General features: G+C 44.0%; 1 protein-coding gene across 11 annotated transcripts in view; it reads right to left on the bottom strand.

The window, feature by feature from the left end:
- MAP3K4 (mitogen-activated protein kinase kinase kinase 4) overlaps positions 1-16,236 on the bottom strand; it is a 114,757-nt gene that overhangs the window by 65,363 nt on the left and 33,158 nt on the right. For all 11 annotated transcript variants that reach the window (XR_014063847.1, XR_014063849.1, XR_014063850.1 and 8 more), the window contains one exon: positions 11,467-11,657. Coding sequence is in view for 7 of the 11 variants with exons in the window: in XM_081524428.1 (XP_081380554.1) it covers positions 11,467-11,657 (191 nt within the window). In the remaining 4 variants the exon portion in view is untranslated. The remainder of the gene's footprint in view (positions 1-11,466; positions 11,658-16,236) is intronic.

Raw genomic sequence — 16,236 nt, 5'->3', positions numbered from 1 at the left:
CATTATGAACTTTAAGCCCAAATCTATGCTAAACTTACCACAGAGCTAACAATCAAAGCATGAAAATATCAAGAGATGAAGCTTCTCAGCCTTGATCTTTATTCTAACAATTAAAAGGACTTAAGAAGGCAAATGCTATAATCCCATTTTTCTGTAAATACAGAATCAAATTTTAGCAAGCCTGGAGATCCAAGTTTTGCAGATTATACACATACTTTGTGAAGCCTATCTTATAGCATACAAATGGTAAATTGAACAATTTTTTTTGAAATTTTGTACTTATAAAAAGCAATGAGTGGTTCAGTATTTGTATCTACAATGTGTATCAGTTCAGTTCAGTTCAGTTCAGTCGCTCAGTCGTGTCCGACTCTCTGCGACCCCATGAACTGCAGCACGCCAGGCCTCTCTGTCCATCACCAACTCCCGGAGTCTACCCAAACCCATGTTCATCGAGTCGGTGATGCCATCCAACCATCTCATCCTCTGTCGTCCCCTTCTCCTCCCGCCCCCAATCCTACCCAGCATTAGGGTCTTTTCCAATGAGTCAACCCTTCGCATGAGGTGGCCAAAGTATTGGAGTTTCAGCTTCAACATCAGACCTTCCAATGAACACCCAGGATTGATCTCTTTTAGGATGGATTGATTGGATCTCCTTGCAGTCCAAGAAACTCTCAAGACTCTTCTCCAACACCACAGTTCAAAAGCATCAATTCTGCGGCGCTCAGCTTTCTTCACCGTCCAACTCTCACATCCATACATGACCACTGGAAAAACCATAGTCTTGACTAGACGGACTTTTGTTGGCAAAGTAATGTCTCTGCTTTTAAACATGCTATCTAGGTTGGCCATAACCTTCCTTCCAAGTAGTAAGCGTCTTTTAATGCAGAGTTCCAAAGAATAGCAAGGAGAGATAAGAAAGCCTTCCTCACCGATCAGTGCAAACAAATAGAGGAAAACAACAGATTGGGAAAGACTAGAGACCTCTTCAAGAAAATTAGAGATACCAAGGGAACATTTCACGCAAAGATAGGCTAGATAAAGGACAGAAATGGTATGGACCTAACAGAAGCAGAAGATATTAAGAAGAGGTGGCAAGAATACACAGAAGAACTGTACAAAAAAGATCTTCACGACCCAGATCATCACGATGGTGTGATCACTCACCTAGAGCCAGACATCTTGGAATGTGAAGTCAAGTGGGCCTTAGAAAGCATCACTACGAACAAAGCTAGTGGAGGTGATGGAATTCCAGTTGAGCTATTTCAAATCCTCAAAGGTGATGCTGTGAAAGTGCTGCACTCGATATGCCAGCAAATTTGGAAAACTCAGCAGTGGCCACAGGACTGGAAGAGGTCAGTCTTCGTTCCAATCCCAAAGAAAGGCAATGCCAAAGAATGCTCAAACTACCGCACAATTGCACTCATCTCACATGCTAGTAAAGTAATGCTCAAAATTCTCCAAGCCAGGCTTCAGCAATACGTGAACCGTGAACTTCCAGATGTTCAAGCTGGTTTTAGAAAAGGCAGAGGACAATGTGTATAAAGGAAAGTAAATTGGGAAAAGAGGAAGATAAGACAAAGAAGCTATATTTTTTTCCAAAATAAAAAGCCAAGTTGGTTTAAAAAAACACAAATGGAAACTGATATACCATTCAAATGACATAATTTAAACTGAAAATAGATTCAAGCTCCAGTCTAGCTACTGTGCAAAAGGAAAATACCAATCTTTGCTTGTTTAGTTTTCTGCTTATACTAAATCCCTTTGCAATGAACAGAAAGTCAAACCGAGTTTCTGGAAGAGATAATGGATCAAAAGTATATAGAATGCTTTATACAAGTTCTAATTACAGTACTATAGAACTAATTCATAATGACTTAAATAAGACTAACGAATAGCGATCTCCCAAGTGGCTATAAATTCAGTGGTGTGATTCTGCAGTACTGATAAAACAAACCTTCCAAGAAGTTACTGCTTCCTTTGGCCGATTACCAGTAACTCCTGACAAATCAGAAAAACATGAAAGGAAAAGAACAAAAAAAATGTACAATAAAACCAAACGCAAACAAATAACAAGCAATACGAATCACTGCTTTCAACAGATCTAAGACAGCCAACTGAATTCTTTGCAATTCACACCTAGAAATGACTCTTTAGAATATGTATAAAATGTAAGTTTTCTCAAGCCCCTGCTATTCTTGTTCTTTCATCCACGTATGTCAAATTCAAAACACCGGCCCTGTGCGATCTCTCAAATGAGAAAGCAGAAACAAATACCTGCTCTTTAACTGAGAGATGATTTTTATGGCAATGATGTGCTAGACTGTCAGTATCAGCAATCTGAAGGGACTTAAGAGATCCTCTAATCCAAGGTTCTCAAATTTCAGTAAACATTGAAGAATCACTCAGACTCTTGCTACAGTGCAGATTCCTGGGCCCATTCCAAGTGCCTCTGATTCAACCTGGCTAGAACGATACCACATTTGGGAAAACACTGCTTTATTCAACCTTCCCATTTCCAAGGTAAGGGCTTTACAGAAATTGTCATCATCTTCACAACAACACATGATGGAGAGGACTGCATCACACAGACAGTCAGACAGATGGGAATGTCCAGACAGGGATCCTACTAGAACTCAGTTTGTGCCATCAACCACCTTTACACCTGTCAGAGCTGCTCACAGGGCAGGACCGTGTGACCAAGGAAAGGCTAAGATGCTAAGTGCATAACAGACAGATTACAGAGGGCTACAGAACTCATCTGTAGAAGAGTTAAGCAAGACCAGGTACTTACTTGGCTGATGGCCTTGAAGAATGCGGTAACCTTAAATAAGGGCAGAGAGGAAGGAAAGAGAATATTTTAAGCCAGACAATAAACATGCAAAATGACATGAAGGCAGAGAAGAGGAGAGTGTGGCTACAACAGTGAGCCTGCAAGTATACTGGTGGACCGTAAAATTAAACCAGAACTTTGAAAGTTGGGCTGGATTTGGATTAAAGAGCTGAAATATAGATGCAAATCCACTCTGGTTCACGGCGAACATTCCTCTAACTATAGCGACTGAATCTCATTTATAACCATTTTAGCAGATCAATTTTATAGCAGTATGATTTTCTTTTAAAAGCTTGCTACTCTCACCATGTTAGCAGAAGACCACACGTGCACAGACACACACACCCTGAGATATTTGCTAATGGTAAGGAGATGAACGTGTGTACATGGATGTGCACGTGTGTGTATAGTATGTACAAAATCTGATACACGGATCTCTGTAACCTGGCTCTTCCAGTGTGACATTACTGCCGCAAAATGGAGCCCATGATGGTCCCGGGCAGGCTCGCTGGAAAGCGCTCTGACCCAGCGCCTTCTTCCTCATTGAGCCCCCTTACACGACGGGACCAACTCGGCCTCCTTCCTTCTGCTACACTGGGAGAAGCAGTAAACAGTGGGTATGATTCAGGCCTGGGACGGAATTTCCAGTTATAAAAAAATCAGTCTATAACAGCAGTAGTTATTCTGAGCGGATGATAAGAATATTTAAACAATCAAATCCATATAATCAGCGCGTGACAACGGCTACTGTCTAAAGAAAACAGTGTCAGTGGTTCCTCCTGCCTGCTTCCAGCACACAGGGCCCTCAGTCACCTCTGGGTGACCTTACGTTCCTCCGAGGATGCTCCTGATGGCGCTTCCAAAATTTATGAGGGAGGGGGGCCGGAGGATGCAAAGACAGCGGGACTGACCAGACACTAAGGCCCAAAGCCTCACACGCAGGGAGGAGCGGGTGTCTCAGGACAGCCAGGGAACCACAGCTCCGGGTGCGGCACCCCCCCAACCCCGCCCAGCTCCGGGTGTGGCTGGCCCTGTGGGGCAAAAGAGCGCAGCAGGCGTGAGGTTCCTCCCAGGCCTTTCAGATTCCACCTGGACCTCTTGAACTAGCTGAGGGAAGCTAGCTGTCACTTAAGAAGTCCAATTATCTGGGACCAGGGTGCTGTAAAGAAGGCCAGGCCAGCCACGTGGAAGGTCACGTGGAAAAAGGACAGTGCCAACCAGCTCTCAGTCCAGGTGGCAGAGTCAGAGAAGGAGCCATCCCGGACATCAGGGACGCAGCAGACACCACGTGGAGAAGACACGGGGGCCCAGCCGGGCTACGACGGCACCTCCAGCCATCTGAGCTGAGCCAGCTAACGCTCCAGACATCACCAGGCAGAGGAGCTGCACGCTGCCCAGACACCTGCCCACAGGGCCGTGAGCACAACAAAACGGGGGCTCCTTCGGAACACCACGCTTTGGCGCGGTCTGTCACACAGCGGCAGATGACTGGAAACGTGAAAGGACCGTTGGTGACGTTCATTAGAAAGATGAGCTCCACTTTCACGCAGTTCTCAAGTGAAGGGTATGATTCAGGCAGCCTTTGCTTGTCACAGAGAGAAAGAAAGAATGCATCCGTTCCTATTTCCTTGGGAAGCTTTGAAAATAAGTCTGGCCAATCTAATTAACTCTAAAAAGCCCTTGAAAACACTGAGAGACCAATATACTATGATGGATGATGAATGAGGGTGAAATCCCAGTCTCCCGAACTCAGCCTTCAGGTCACAGCACGAACGCCACTCGTTCCCGAAGCCTCCCCAAGCCCAGGCCTGCTCAACCCCCTCCTGTGGGCGCCCACAGCAGCCCCTTACTCCCCTCCACCCCAGCTCGACCACGCAAGGTGGGACAGCCTGCTCATCTCCATGACTGCTACTGGAGACCAGCAAGGGCTTATCCATCATCCAGCACAGCACCTGCCTACGCAGCCACCGAAGTTCTGAGTCAATGGAAAGGAAATAAAGGGGGAATGGAAGGGAGAAGGGGAAAAGGGCAAGAGAAGAGGGGCTGGAAGAAAGCAGAGGTAAAGGCGCGAAGAAAGGGAGGGAGGGGAGGACAGAAAGACCTGGTGAAAGCGTGACTATGACGGCAACACACACCGTAAGAGAAAGAAAGGGGGCTGGGAGGAGCTACAGGCAACGGATAATCCAGACAGAACCCAGCTCCACACCTTGGAACAGATCTGCTGATTTCATTCATCCCTCCCTCCTCCACACACCCTCTCTGCTGAAACTGAGTATACAGTGGGTCTCTGTGAGTCTTGTGGCCAGAATTCAGCCTGTATACACCGGTGCTGGATTAAATCTCAGAGACAGAGTTTGGGGTGAAGTAGAAAGAAATAGCTTGATTGCTTTGCCAGGCTTAGGGGGCCTCAGCGGGCTAATGCCCTCAGGATGGTGTGTTGGCCCTAGAGCAGGTAGTGAAGAGTCTTGCAGTGTTCAAGAAGTATGGCGTGGTCAGCTTGTGAACACTCTTCTGATTGGTTGGTGATGAAGTAATGGCGAGTCAGACTCGAAACTGTCCTGAAAGTGGGAGCACCGACTAACAAAAAAACACTCAATGTTACAATTATTCTACTTTAAAATTTTAAGGCAAACAGTGAGAAGGAAATCTTCAGCTCCCAATAACGACAGCCAGTGCTTACTGAACATACAATCTTTACCACACTGAAAGGCATTTTATTTCTCAGATGAGACATGGAGGTTGGGAGCTGAGAGAACCAGGATGGGAATTCAGGCAATCCAGGAACCGAGTCTGTGCTCCTGTCCACCACACTCTGCTGCTGCAAGTTTGCAAAGCAAGCGAGGTCTCAAAGCAGGTGAGGTCTCGAAGCAAGCGAGGTCTCAAGCGCTGTTTAACCGGCTCAACACGAACACCTCATCACCATAACGTAACACGGCCCACCCGCCCAACATGGGTGCTTCCTATCCATCTTTCTTTGGTTTTCATGACAAAAACAGTTCACCAGATGGCAAACAAACTACTTTCTAACATATGCATGACGGGGACAGTTAAAACTACACACCCTAGAAACTGTGTCATTTCCTCAAGTGTAAGCTGAATAGTCATACAGAGAACCTACATCTCACTGGGTTATTGTGATATTTAAAGGATAACTCTTTTGAGGAGCCAAGCACAGTGCTGAACACTGTCGGTAATAACTTGGCAGATGCTTCCACAAATGATTCAGCAGCCAATTAAATGGGTTACTCAGCACGGGTTACTCTGTGACACAGAAAGTTCACAACATAGTAAATGAAAATGGAAGCCAGCTATAAAATAATACAGTACAACAACACAAATATTAATATACATAAGCAAAGAGACTGTTATAAATGGAGAAACAATGGAAACAGCGACAGACTTTATTTTCTTGGGCTACAATATCATTGCAGATGGTGACTGCAGCCTTGAAATTAAAAGACACTTGCTCCCTGGAAGAAAAGCTATGACCAACCTAGACAGCATATTAAAAAACAGAGATATTACTTTGCTGACAAAAGTCCGTCTAAGTCAAAGCTATGGTTTTTCCAGTAGTCATATATGGATGTGAGAGTTGGACTATAAAGAAAGCTGAGCGCCAAAGAATTGATGCTTTTGAACTATGGTGTTGGAGAAGACTCTTGAGAGTCCCTTGGACTGCAAGGAGATCCAACCAGTCCATCCTAAAGGAGATCAGTCCTGGGTGTTCATTGGAAGGACTGATGCTGAAGCTGAAACTCCAATACTTTGGCCACCTCACGCGAAGAGTTGCCTTATTGGAAAAGACCCTAATGCTGGGAAGGATTGGGGGCAGGAGAAGGGGACGACAGAGGATGAGATGGTTGGATGGCATCACTGACTCGATGGACATGGGTTTGGGTAGACTCCGGGAGTTGGTGATGGACAGAGAGGCCTGGCGTGCTGCAGTCCATGAGGTTGCAGAGTCGGACACAACTGAGTGACTGAACTGAAGTGAAGCAAAGAGACTACAGGGCAAAGATGGCAAAAGTTATTTTTGCATGTTAGGTTTACGGGTATTTTTATTTTCTTTTTGTCAGCATTTTCTAAACTCCCTAAACAAACATGTTTGCAACAAGAAAAAAAACATAAGTGAATAACAACGTTGATGCCCAAGGTCTGCTTTCAGGTAGCTACAAGTCAAAAGGTTTATGAGCATTCCTTCTTCACCTGCAAAATGCCAGGAATTAAAGTGGTCTCTGACCTCTTCCAGACCTAAAATTCTGTCATTTCATGAAATAAACAATTGAAAGAAGTTGAGGAGGCAAACAGACAATCTCTCCTCTACCTTCTATCCCTGGTACAGCCCAGAACAACAGCAGGAGCTCAACGAGCATTCAGTGATGGTTTTCTGACTGATAAGTGAAGGGGCACAGTCATCTCAGCGGGCTTCTCAGGTGACTCCGTGGTCAAGAATCTGCCTGCCCCCACACGAGATGCAAGAGATGTGGGTTCAATCCCTGGGTCGGGAAGAGTCCCTGGAAGAGCAAATGGCAACCCACTCCAATATCCTTGCCTGGAGAATCCCATGGACAGAGGAACCTGGCGGGCTACAGTCCATGGAGTGGCAGAGTTGGACATGACTGAGTGACTGAGCACGTAGAGTCATCTCAAGCACCACATTCAGAGCTTAACCCCTGCTGCTCGTACTGGGAAAAAAGTCCAAACCGAGGCCCAGGAGAACTAACTCTGAAATCAATGCTGGAAATTCCTTGGCGCCAGCTGGTTAGGACTCCGCATTCTCACTGCTGAGGACTTGGGTTCAATACCTGGTCAGGGAACCAAGACCCCACAAGCTGCACAGCGTGGTCAAAAGAAAAAAGTACCTAAAATTAGTCCTGCTGCTATCTCAAGCTTTCTGGCCATTAAGTCCTGCCACTATCTTAAGCTTTCTGGCCGTTAAGAAGTTGCTTTAAAACGCTGGGGCCCACTTTCTTAATCTGTAAAGGGGGGAACTGTGTTCTCAACTCCTGTTCCAAAACTGTTGCTGTTGTTTAGTTGCTCAGTCATGTCCAACTCTTTTGCGACCCTACGGATCCATGAGATTCTCCAGGAAAGAACACTGGAGCGGGTTGTCATTTCCTCCTCCGGGGAATCGTCCCCACCCAGGGATAGAACCCATGTCTCCTGCATTGCTTCCCTGGTGGCTCAGACGGTAAAGCAACTGCCTGCAATGCAGGAGACCCAGATTCGGATGATTCCCAGGAGAAGGAAATGGCAACCCACTTCAGTACTCTTGCCTGGAAAATTCCATGGACTGGGGAGCCTGGCGGGCTACAGTCCATGGGGTCAAAAAGAGTAAGACACGATTAAGTGACTTCACTTTCACTTTTCTCTAGCATTGCAGGCGGATTCTTCACTGCTGAGCCACCAAGGCAATTCCTCCAGAATTGTATGAACCAACAAGTAAAGAAAAAGCAGGTGTCCTATTGGCATCCTCACGTTTCAGCACCACAAAGCAAGTAAGTCATTAACAATACTAATGACTCAGTATTGTTAGAAATGACGCTGCTTCACTGATACTACTTTAGATAAGGAACTTCTGTAGGCATCTGAGAAATTCTTTTGAGAAAATGGATAAGGACTGATTTTAAAGATACTATACTGCAGTAGAAAGCTATTACTTTCCAAACGGGGTAAATACAGGCCATAGGTTAATATCCTACTACAAATAAAGTTTTAAAAGAAAGTAAAAAAAAAAAAAAAACTTCTTCCTCATAGAAAAGAAAGACTATTTACTACTTAGGGATTCTTCCTTGGATAAGAAGTCATCTGAGCAAACAAGTACAATAAAGTCCACCTCTCCTACCTTTCTTCTTTCTCGGGGAAGAGTTATATATGAAGGGACCCAGAATGGACTTGCCAACATCAACCATGAGAGATCAGTGTACAAAAAGGAAGGTGTGGGAAAGGGAAGCTGACCAAAAAGGGCAGAAGAACGCAGGCTAAAGAAAGAGAGAACTGGGAATGAGGGTTTCCAGTAAGGAGAACATGTGAGAAGGGGAAATTTCTCAGGGGAGACAAGGAATGAAATCTCGACCTTGCATGGTAATAGGTGGATGAATTCTAGGAAGCTAAGAGATCAGCTTTAGGACAAGTGGTTTGCTGAAATCAAGAAAGTTTCTAAAACCGTAAGGCTTCGGTGACCTGAGGTTCCGCATTAGAAAGTAGGTACGAGGAAGCCAGGTCTGCACGACTCAATTCTTCCACCTCAGAAATGAACAGCTGTGACATGCTCCGAGGAAGGAAGAAATGAAAACAGAGAACAGTCTCCGTCTCCAGGAGCAGAACACCATCTGGGCTTCAGGAGTCCAAACAAAGAGGAAAGTGAAACAGAGGTTCTGTGCATGGTGACAAGGTACCATCGGGGCGCTGTGCTCAGCGCGCGGGAGGGCCCCCCACACAAGGGCAGAGAGCACGGGTCTCAGGCCACCCAGAGAACCCTGGAGGAGACAGCCGGGCCCTGCCTCTCCTCTCCTGCCCAGGACGTCACGTCCGGGAGACAGAGTCTAGGCAGTCCCACCCAAGAGATATGAAGAAGGAAAGAAGGCCACCGATGCGTATACTGGCAGCCAGCCGTCCGGGACGAGCACGCCGACAGCATCCCCACAGCCTAGAAGGAACGCGAATGCCTCGCACGCTGACGTGAACCAACACTCAGGACAAGTCTTTGCACCTCTGGAGAGTCAGTGTCTCCTTTATTAACAACGTTGCTAACAGTAATAACTCAAAAGTGTTAAAATAAAACTTTCAGGTGCATAAAATCAAATTTAAAAGAAGGGGAGTTAGAACAAATCATCTCACAATTTGTATGGAAATATAAGAAACCTCGAATAGCCAAAGCAATCTTGAGGAAGAAGAATGGAACTGGAGGAATCAACCTGCCTGACTTCAGGCTCTACTACAAAGCCACAGTCATCAAGACAGTATGGTACTGGCACAAAGATAGAAATATAGATCAATGGAACAAAATAGAAAGCCCAGAGATAAATCCACGCACCTATGGACACCTTATCTTCGACAAAGGAGGCAAGAATATACAATGGAGAAAAGACAATCTCTTTAACAAGTGGTGCTGGGAAAACTGGTCAACCACTTGTAAAAGAATGAAACTAGAACACTTCCTAACACCATACACAAAAATAAACTCAAAATGGATTAAAGATCTAAACGTAAGACCAGAAACTATAAAACTCCTAGAGGAAAACATAGGCAAAACACTCTCCGACATAAATCACAGCAGGATCCTCCATGACCCACCTCCCAGAATATTGGAAATAAAAGCAAAAATAAACAAATGGGACCTAATTAAAATTAAAAGCTTTTGCACAACAAAGGAAACTATAAGCAAGGTGAAAAGACAGCCTTTAGAATGGGAGAAAATAATAGCAAACGAAGCAACAGACAAACAACTAATCTCAAAAATATACAAGCAACTTCTGCAGCTGAATTCCAGAAAAATAAATGACCCAATCAAAAAATGGGCCAAAGAACTAAACAGACATTTCTCCAAAGAAGACATACAGATGGCTAACAAACACATGAAAAGATGCTCAACATCGCTCATTATTAGAGAAATGCAAATCAAAACCACAATGAGGTATCATTTCACACCAGTCAGAATGGCTGCTATCCAAAAGTCTACAAGCAATAAATGCTGGAGAGGGTGTGGAGAAAAGGGAACCCTCTTACACTGTTGGTGGGAATGCAAACTAGTACAGCCACTATGGAGAACAGTGTGGAGATTCCTTAAAAAACTGGGAATAGAACTGCCATATGATCCAGCAATCCCACTGCTGGGCATACACACCGAAGAAACCAGAATTGAAAGAGACGCGTGTACCCCACTGTTCATCGCAGCACTGTTTACAATAGCCAGGACATGGAAGCAACCTAGACGTCCATCAGCAGACGAATGGATAAGGAAGCTGTGGTACATATACACAATGGATTATTACTCAGCCATTAAAAAAAAATACATTTGAATCGGTTCTACTGAGATGGATGAAACTGGAGCCCATTATACAGAGTGAAGTAAGCCAGAAAGAAAAACACCAATACAGCATACTAATGCATATATATGGAATTTGAAAGATGGTAACGATAACCCTATATGCGAGACAGAATAAGAGACAAAGATGCATAGAACAATTTTATGGACTCTGAGGGAGAAGGTGAGGGTGGGACGCTCTGGGAGAATAGCATTGAAACATGTATATTATCATATGTGAAACAGAACCCCATTCCATGTTCGATGCATGAGACAAAGGCTCAGGGCCGGGGCAATGGGATGACCCAGAGGGATGGGATGGGGAGGGAGGTGGGTGGGGGGTCCAGGAAGGGGAACACATGTAAACCCATGGCTGATTCATGTCAATGTATGGCAAAAACTATTACAATATTGTAAAGTAATTAGCCCCCAACTAAAATAAATAAATTTATTAAAAAAAAAAAAAGAAAAAAAAAATTTAGAGAAAAAAAAAAAGAAGGGGAGTAAGTAACGTTATTGTAGAAGGCGTCCATCAACAGCCACCTGCGGCACAGAGACGCTGTCCCACGCTACGCCCTCTCACATGTATCTTTCCCAGTGCAAGACTGACCTTTCAGATTCGCGCGGCCGGCGGGCCTCCCGACATTATTCCTCTGGTGTTTGGAGGACATGCGTTTCATCTGCCGAGGCGTGCTGGGAGGAGAGGTGCCATAAAGGTTCTCTGTGTTGGCTTCATCTGAAAAGTCCTCAGGATCGGATTCGGAATTCTTGCAAGCTGAATCTCCCAATGGGTACTCCTGCCTGGTAAGGACAACAAGCAGAGAAAATACTCAGTGACATATGAAGTGAATTCAAACTTAAACCACTCCAAGCTCCTTTTAAGAACTCTCCATAACTACTTTTCCGTGGCTCTGTCGCGTCCTTAGCCTCGTATATCTTGCTCCTCTATTGTTGCTGCAGAAACTCACAAGGAGAACGCAGCCACTGTGTTCCTGCTCTCAGCACGCAGAGAAACTGATGTGCAGTTTCTGTTGTTTGGAGAATTCTTTCCAATATAAATGAAGTTTAAAACTAAATACTTGAGGATTAGTGGAAAAAAAAGAGCAAAGAACTGGAAGATACAAATCCGACCGAACTGAGCATCGCCCGCACGCTGGGCGGTGACAAGCTAAACTGCTGAGTGGGCAAGTCCTGCCCTGACTTCAGAGGCCCGCTCCCTCCTTTGTGAAGCACGCACAGACAGACAGAGAGCAGGACCTGAGCAGAGAGCGCTGATGACGCGTGGTGGGGCCCGGTTCTGCGTTCTCTGGTCAACACGGCAGTGCAGTGCCAGGGAGGGGCGTGCAGGGAAGATGCTGTGGAGGAGAGAAGGGAGCGAGTTTCTCCTGACCTCCAAACGGCAGTTCCTCCTTAACCTGGTCTCTGGAAACTTCCTGCCAATTCTCTGTCCCTAGGAGACTTCCTGAACAATAGCACTACTTTGATAAAGTTCTGTTTTTTGCAATGCTAACGAAAATAAAATTTAATATATAAACTGAGAACAGATACAGTTCCCAAACGGCAAACTGGGAAGACGCAATCACGAAGTTCCTTTCAAATAGGGACCCTTACAATCTAACCTATTCTGAATCTTCTTTATAAAATACACTTCATACTTTAAAAATACAACTCTAAACTAAATTCAAGATACAACCAGTTTTCTCCCTGGAGATTCACACACCCTGTTATAAAATCAAAGCTATTTCAAACTCATGAGGGGGAAAAAAAATCTCACCCTAAAATGTATAATAACATTATTACTGAACAGACTGACAAAAGATCCTTATCTTTCAAAAATAAAAATGCTGCAGAATTATTCAGATTTACAGTACTGAAATATTTAAAGAATCCCTGCAACAGGCCAAAAACTGATTTTTAAATCAGACAAGACCACTCTAGATATTGTGAGTGCACACGCCCTCCACACATACAGGCCCACACGATCAGACACACAAGCAGAATATTCTGAAAGCTAACTGAATCAAATTACACCATAAGCAAATTCAGACATAAGCTTTAAATGTACCTATTCCCTCAGGCTAGCTACATTTATTATTATTTAAGTCACACAGCAAGTAACAATGTGGGCTTCCCAGGTGGCACTAGGGGTAAAGAATCTGCCTGCCAGTGCAGGAGACATAAGAGTTCCATCCCTGGGTCGGGAAGATCCCCTGGAGGAGGGCATGGCAACCCACCCCAGGATTCATGCCTGGAGAATCCCATGGACAGGGGAGCCTGGTGGGCTAGTTCACAGGGTCGCAAAGAGTCAGATACAACTGAAGCGAATTAACACAGACATAAATTAATTTGAAATTTCCTATATTCATTCCTTCTACACTCACTGCAAAATAGTTGATTCAATTGATAAAAAAAAAAAATGGCTATCAATGACAAGGTTGCTGATTTCATACCCCATCTGGTTTTGTGGTTACCAGCACAAGCTTTCAAATGAATAACATAGGCTTTCTCGCACAAGGGACTTAGGTTCAAATCCTGACTCCGCCAGTTACTAGCTGTGTGGGCCTCAGCCAAATTGTTTAAAATCTCCACAATGCACATATATAAAATAAAGATAATAAATATTTAAATTCCATACCTGTAAGGGCTAAAGCTAATAAAGCATGCTCAACAGGAGCAGTATGAGAAGTATCACTAAATGATTGATATCACTCAGTACACATCTGCTCAACTTGGAAAGAGAATCTGCCTTTGACTTCAGCATGAACAGGACCAGACACAACTTTAACATTTTAACATCGTCTCAAAGTGAAAGTGAAAGTGAAGCCGCTCAGCTGTGTCCAACTCTTCGCAACTCCATGGACTGTGGCTCTCCAGGCTCCTCTGTCCATGGGATTCTCCAGGCAAGAATACTAGAGTGAGTTGCCATTTCCTTCTCCAGGGGATCTTCCCGACCCAGGGATTGAATCCAGGCCTCCTGCATTGCAGGCACATGCTTTAAACTCTGAGCCATCAGGGAAGCCCCTTTAACATCTTCTAACTCCTTTCAAATTCAGTATTATAGCTCTATTTTTCCTCCATTAAGATAAAGTCAGTGGTAAGGAAGGAGTTTGTATTTCATTACATTTGTATCTCCAATAGTTTCAGCATAATGTTCAAAACCAGTCATTGTTTTTCCACAATAATACATCTCATACATTACTGAACAGAGTCAGGTATGAAAGAGCAAATCAGACCAGGTTCAGAACACCCTCTCTGTGGTGGTTAGCATGAACCTGGGAGGCAGAAGACCCAAGGCTGAGTCCTTGCCTTACTGGATGGGTGACTGCACACAACTTAATCTGAGACTAAGAAGAAATAGAGTAATTCAGAATTTGTAAGGTCAATATTCTAAAATATTTCAGGAAATTCAGTTCTGAAGACTCAAAAAACAAAACAAAATAATGGTAATAAGAGGCTATGCAGAAAATACTAAATCATCAGACAGGCATAAAAATATGGAATATTTTACTCGTATCCAGCAGTATTATTTGGATGAATAAACTAACGCAATGTACGTGCAAGTAGAAGAGGAATTTTTGAAGAGGGACTAAGCATGTCCACACTTCACTAAGCCAGTCTCCAATGGCAAGGCCCCAGCCCTCAGGACAGAGTCATGAACTCAGGACAGGAGAGTTCATTGTTTTATCTACAAGGTCCAGTGCTTTTAGCAGATAAAAAACAATCTAAGAAAGCACTGCTGCTGTTGCTAAGTCACTTCAGTCACATCCGACTCTGTGCAACCCCATAGACGGCAGCCCACCAGGCTCCTCTGTCCCCAGGATTCTCCAGGCAAGAATACTGGAGTGGGTTGCCATTTCCTTCTCCACTAAGAAAGCACATATTTTGAAAATGTTAACTTGTGTGAAAAATTTAATTTGGGGAAACAGAAAAAGGTATCTGTGTTGTACTGTTCTCCAACTGTAGGTAAAGTATTTCTCTACACATGGAAAAACTCATTTGGCTGCACTTTTCAAATCAGAGTAGAAGACTAAGTCTCTGTAATAATTCTATAGAAGTTGAATATCTCTTGTTTTCAAACCGACATCTATTACAAAACAAAAGGTCACGATAAACTACTACTGATTTCAAAGCATTTCCAAACTTTATTCTAGCAGCAAACATAAAGAATGACAAGGAAGTGAAGATGAACACTGTCATAAACACTGTATTAAAATCAATCAAACATAATGCATTTTATCCCTCCTTATTCATTATGCACCACGGAAAATGAGGAAGGAAAAACACCATGTCACTATATTTATTCATAATTAAAATAAATCTTAGAAGCATTATAGAAAGATGAAGCTATGCATTTAATACTCTCTTAAGGTTTACTTAACTCTGTTAAGATGATGGTCACACCTGTCAGAAATGTTATTGGTTTACGTTCCATCCAAGTAACTTTGTAACTTAATTAAACATTAGAATAAAGTCCAAGGTTACCTAAAAGAATTTTTTTTTAAGTCTAACACCCAATAAATAAAATTCACAATATCTGCCAAAGGCAATGGCACCCCACTCCAGTACTCTTGCCTGGAAAATCCCATGGACGGAGGAGCCTGGTAGGCTGCAGTCCATGGGGTCCCTAAGAGTCAGACACGACTGAGTGACTTCACTTTCATTTTTCACTTTCATGCATTGGAGAAGGAAATGGCAACCCACTCCAGTGTTCTTGCCTGGAGAATCCTAGGGACAGCGGAGCCTGGTGGGCTGCCATCTGTGGGGTCGCACAGAGTCGGACACGACTGAAGCGACTTAGCAGCAGCAGCAGCAGCCATCCTATGACAATTTACAAAGAAACAGGAAGATACAACCCAAACCAGGAGAAAAATCAAGAGAGACAGTCTAGAAATGACTCAAGTGGATCTTGCAGAGAAGAAACACACGTGAAATGAAAAATACTCTGGAAAAGATAAAAGCAGATTAGCTACAACAGAAAGAAAGATCAGTAAACTTGAAGATACAACACTAGAAACTACCCAAAGTTCATCAGAGTGAAAAAGACTGAGAGGAAAAAAAAGATAAACAGCAAGACCAGGGCACCAGTAACCCACAGGGTAAACATCAAGCAGGGTAACACACATGGGCTTCCCTGGTGGCTCAGTTGGTAAAGAACCTGCCTGCAGTGCAGGAGACCCGGCTGGAATACCTGGTCGGGAAGATCCCCTGGAGAAGGAAATGGCAACCCACTCCAATATTCTTGCCTGGAGAATCCCAGGGACAGGGGAGCCTGGTGGGCTACAGTCCTTGGGGCTGCAGAGTCGGACATGACTGAGTGACTGACCCTTTCACTTTTGAATTGATATTAAGTACAGTAAAATTAATACTCTAAAACTAGCTA

The sequence above is a fragment of the Giraffa tippelskirchi genome, chromosome 9 (genome assembly GCF_054371585.1).
Source record: "Giraffa tippelskirchi isolate mGirTip1 chromosome 9, T2T-mGirTip1v1.2.pri, whole genome shotgun sequence".
Taxonomy (NCBI): Eukaryota; Metazoa; Chordata; class Mammalia; order Artiodactyla; family Giraffidae; genus Giraffa; species Giraffa tippelskirchi.
This window is presented reverse-complemented; position numbering and strand designations above follow the sequence as displayed.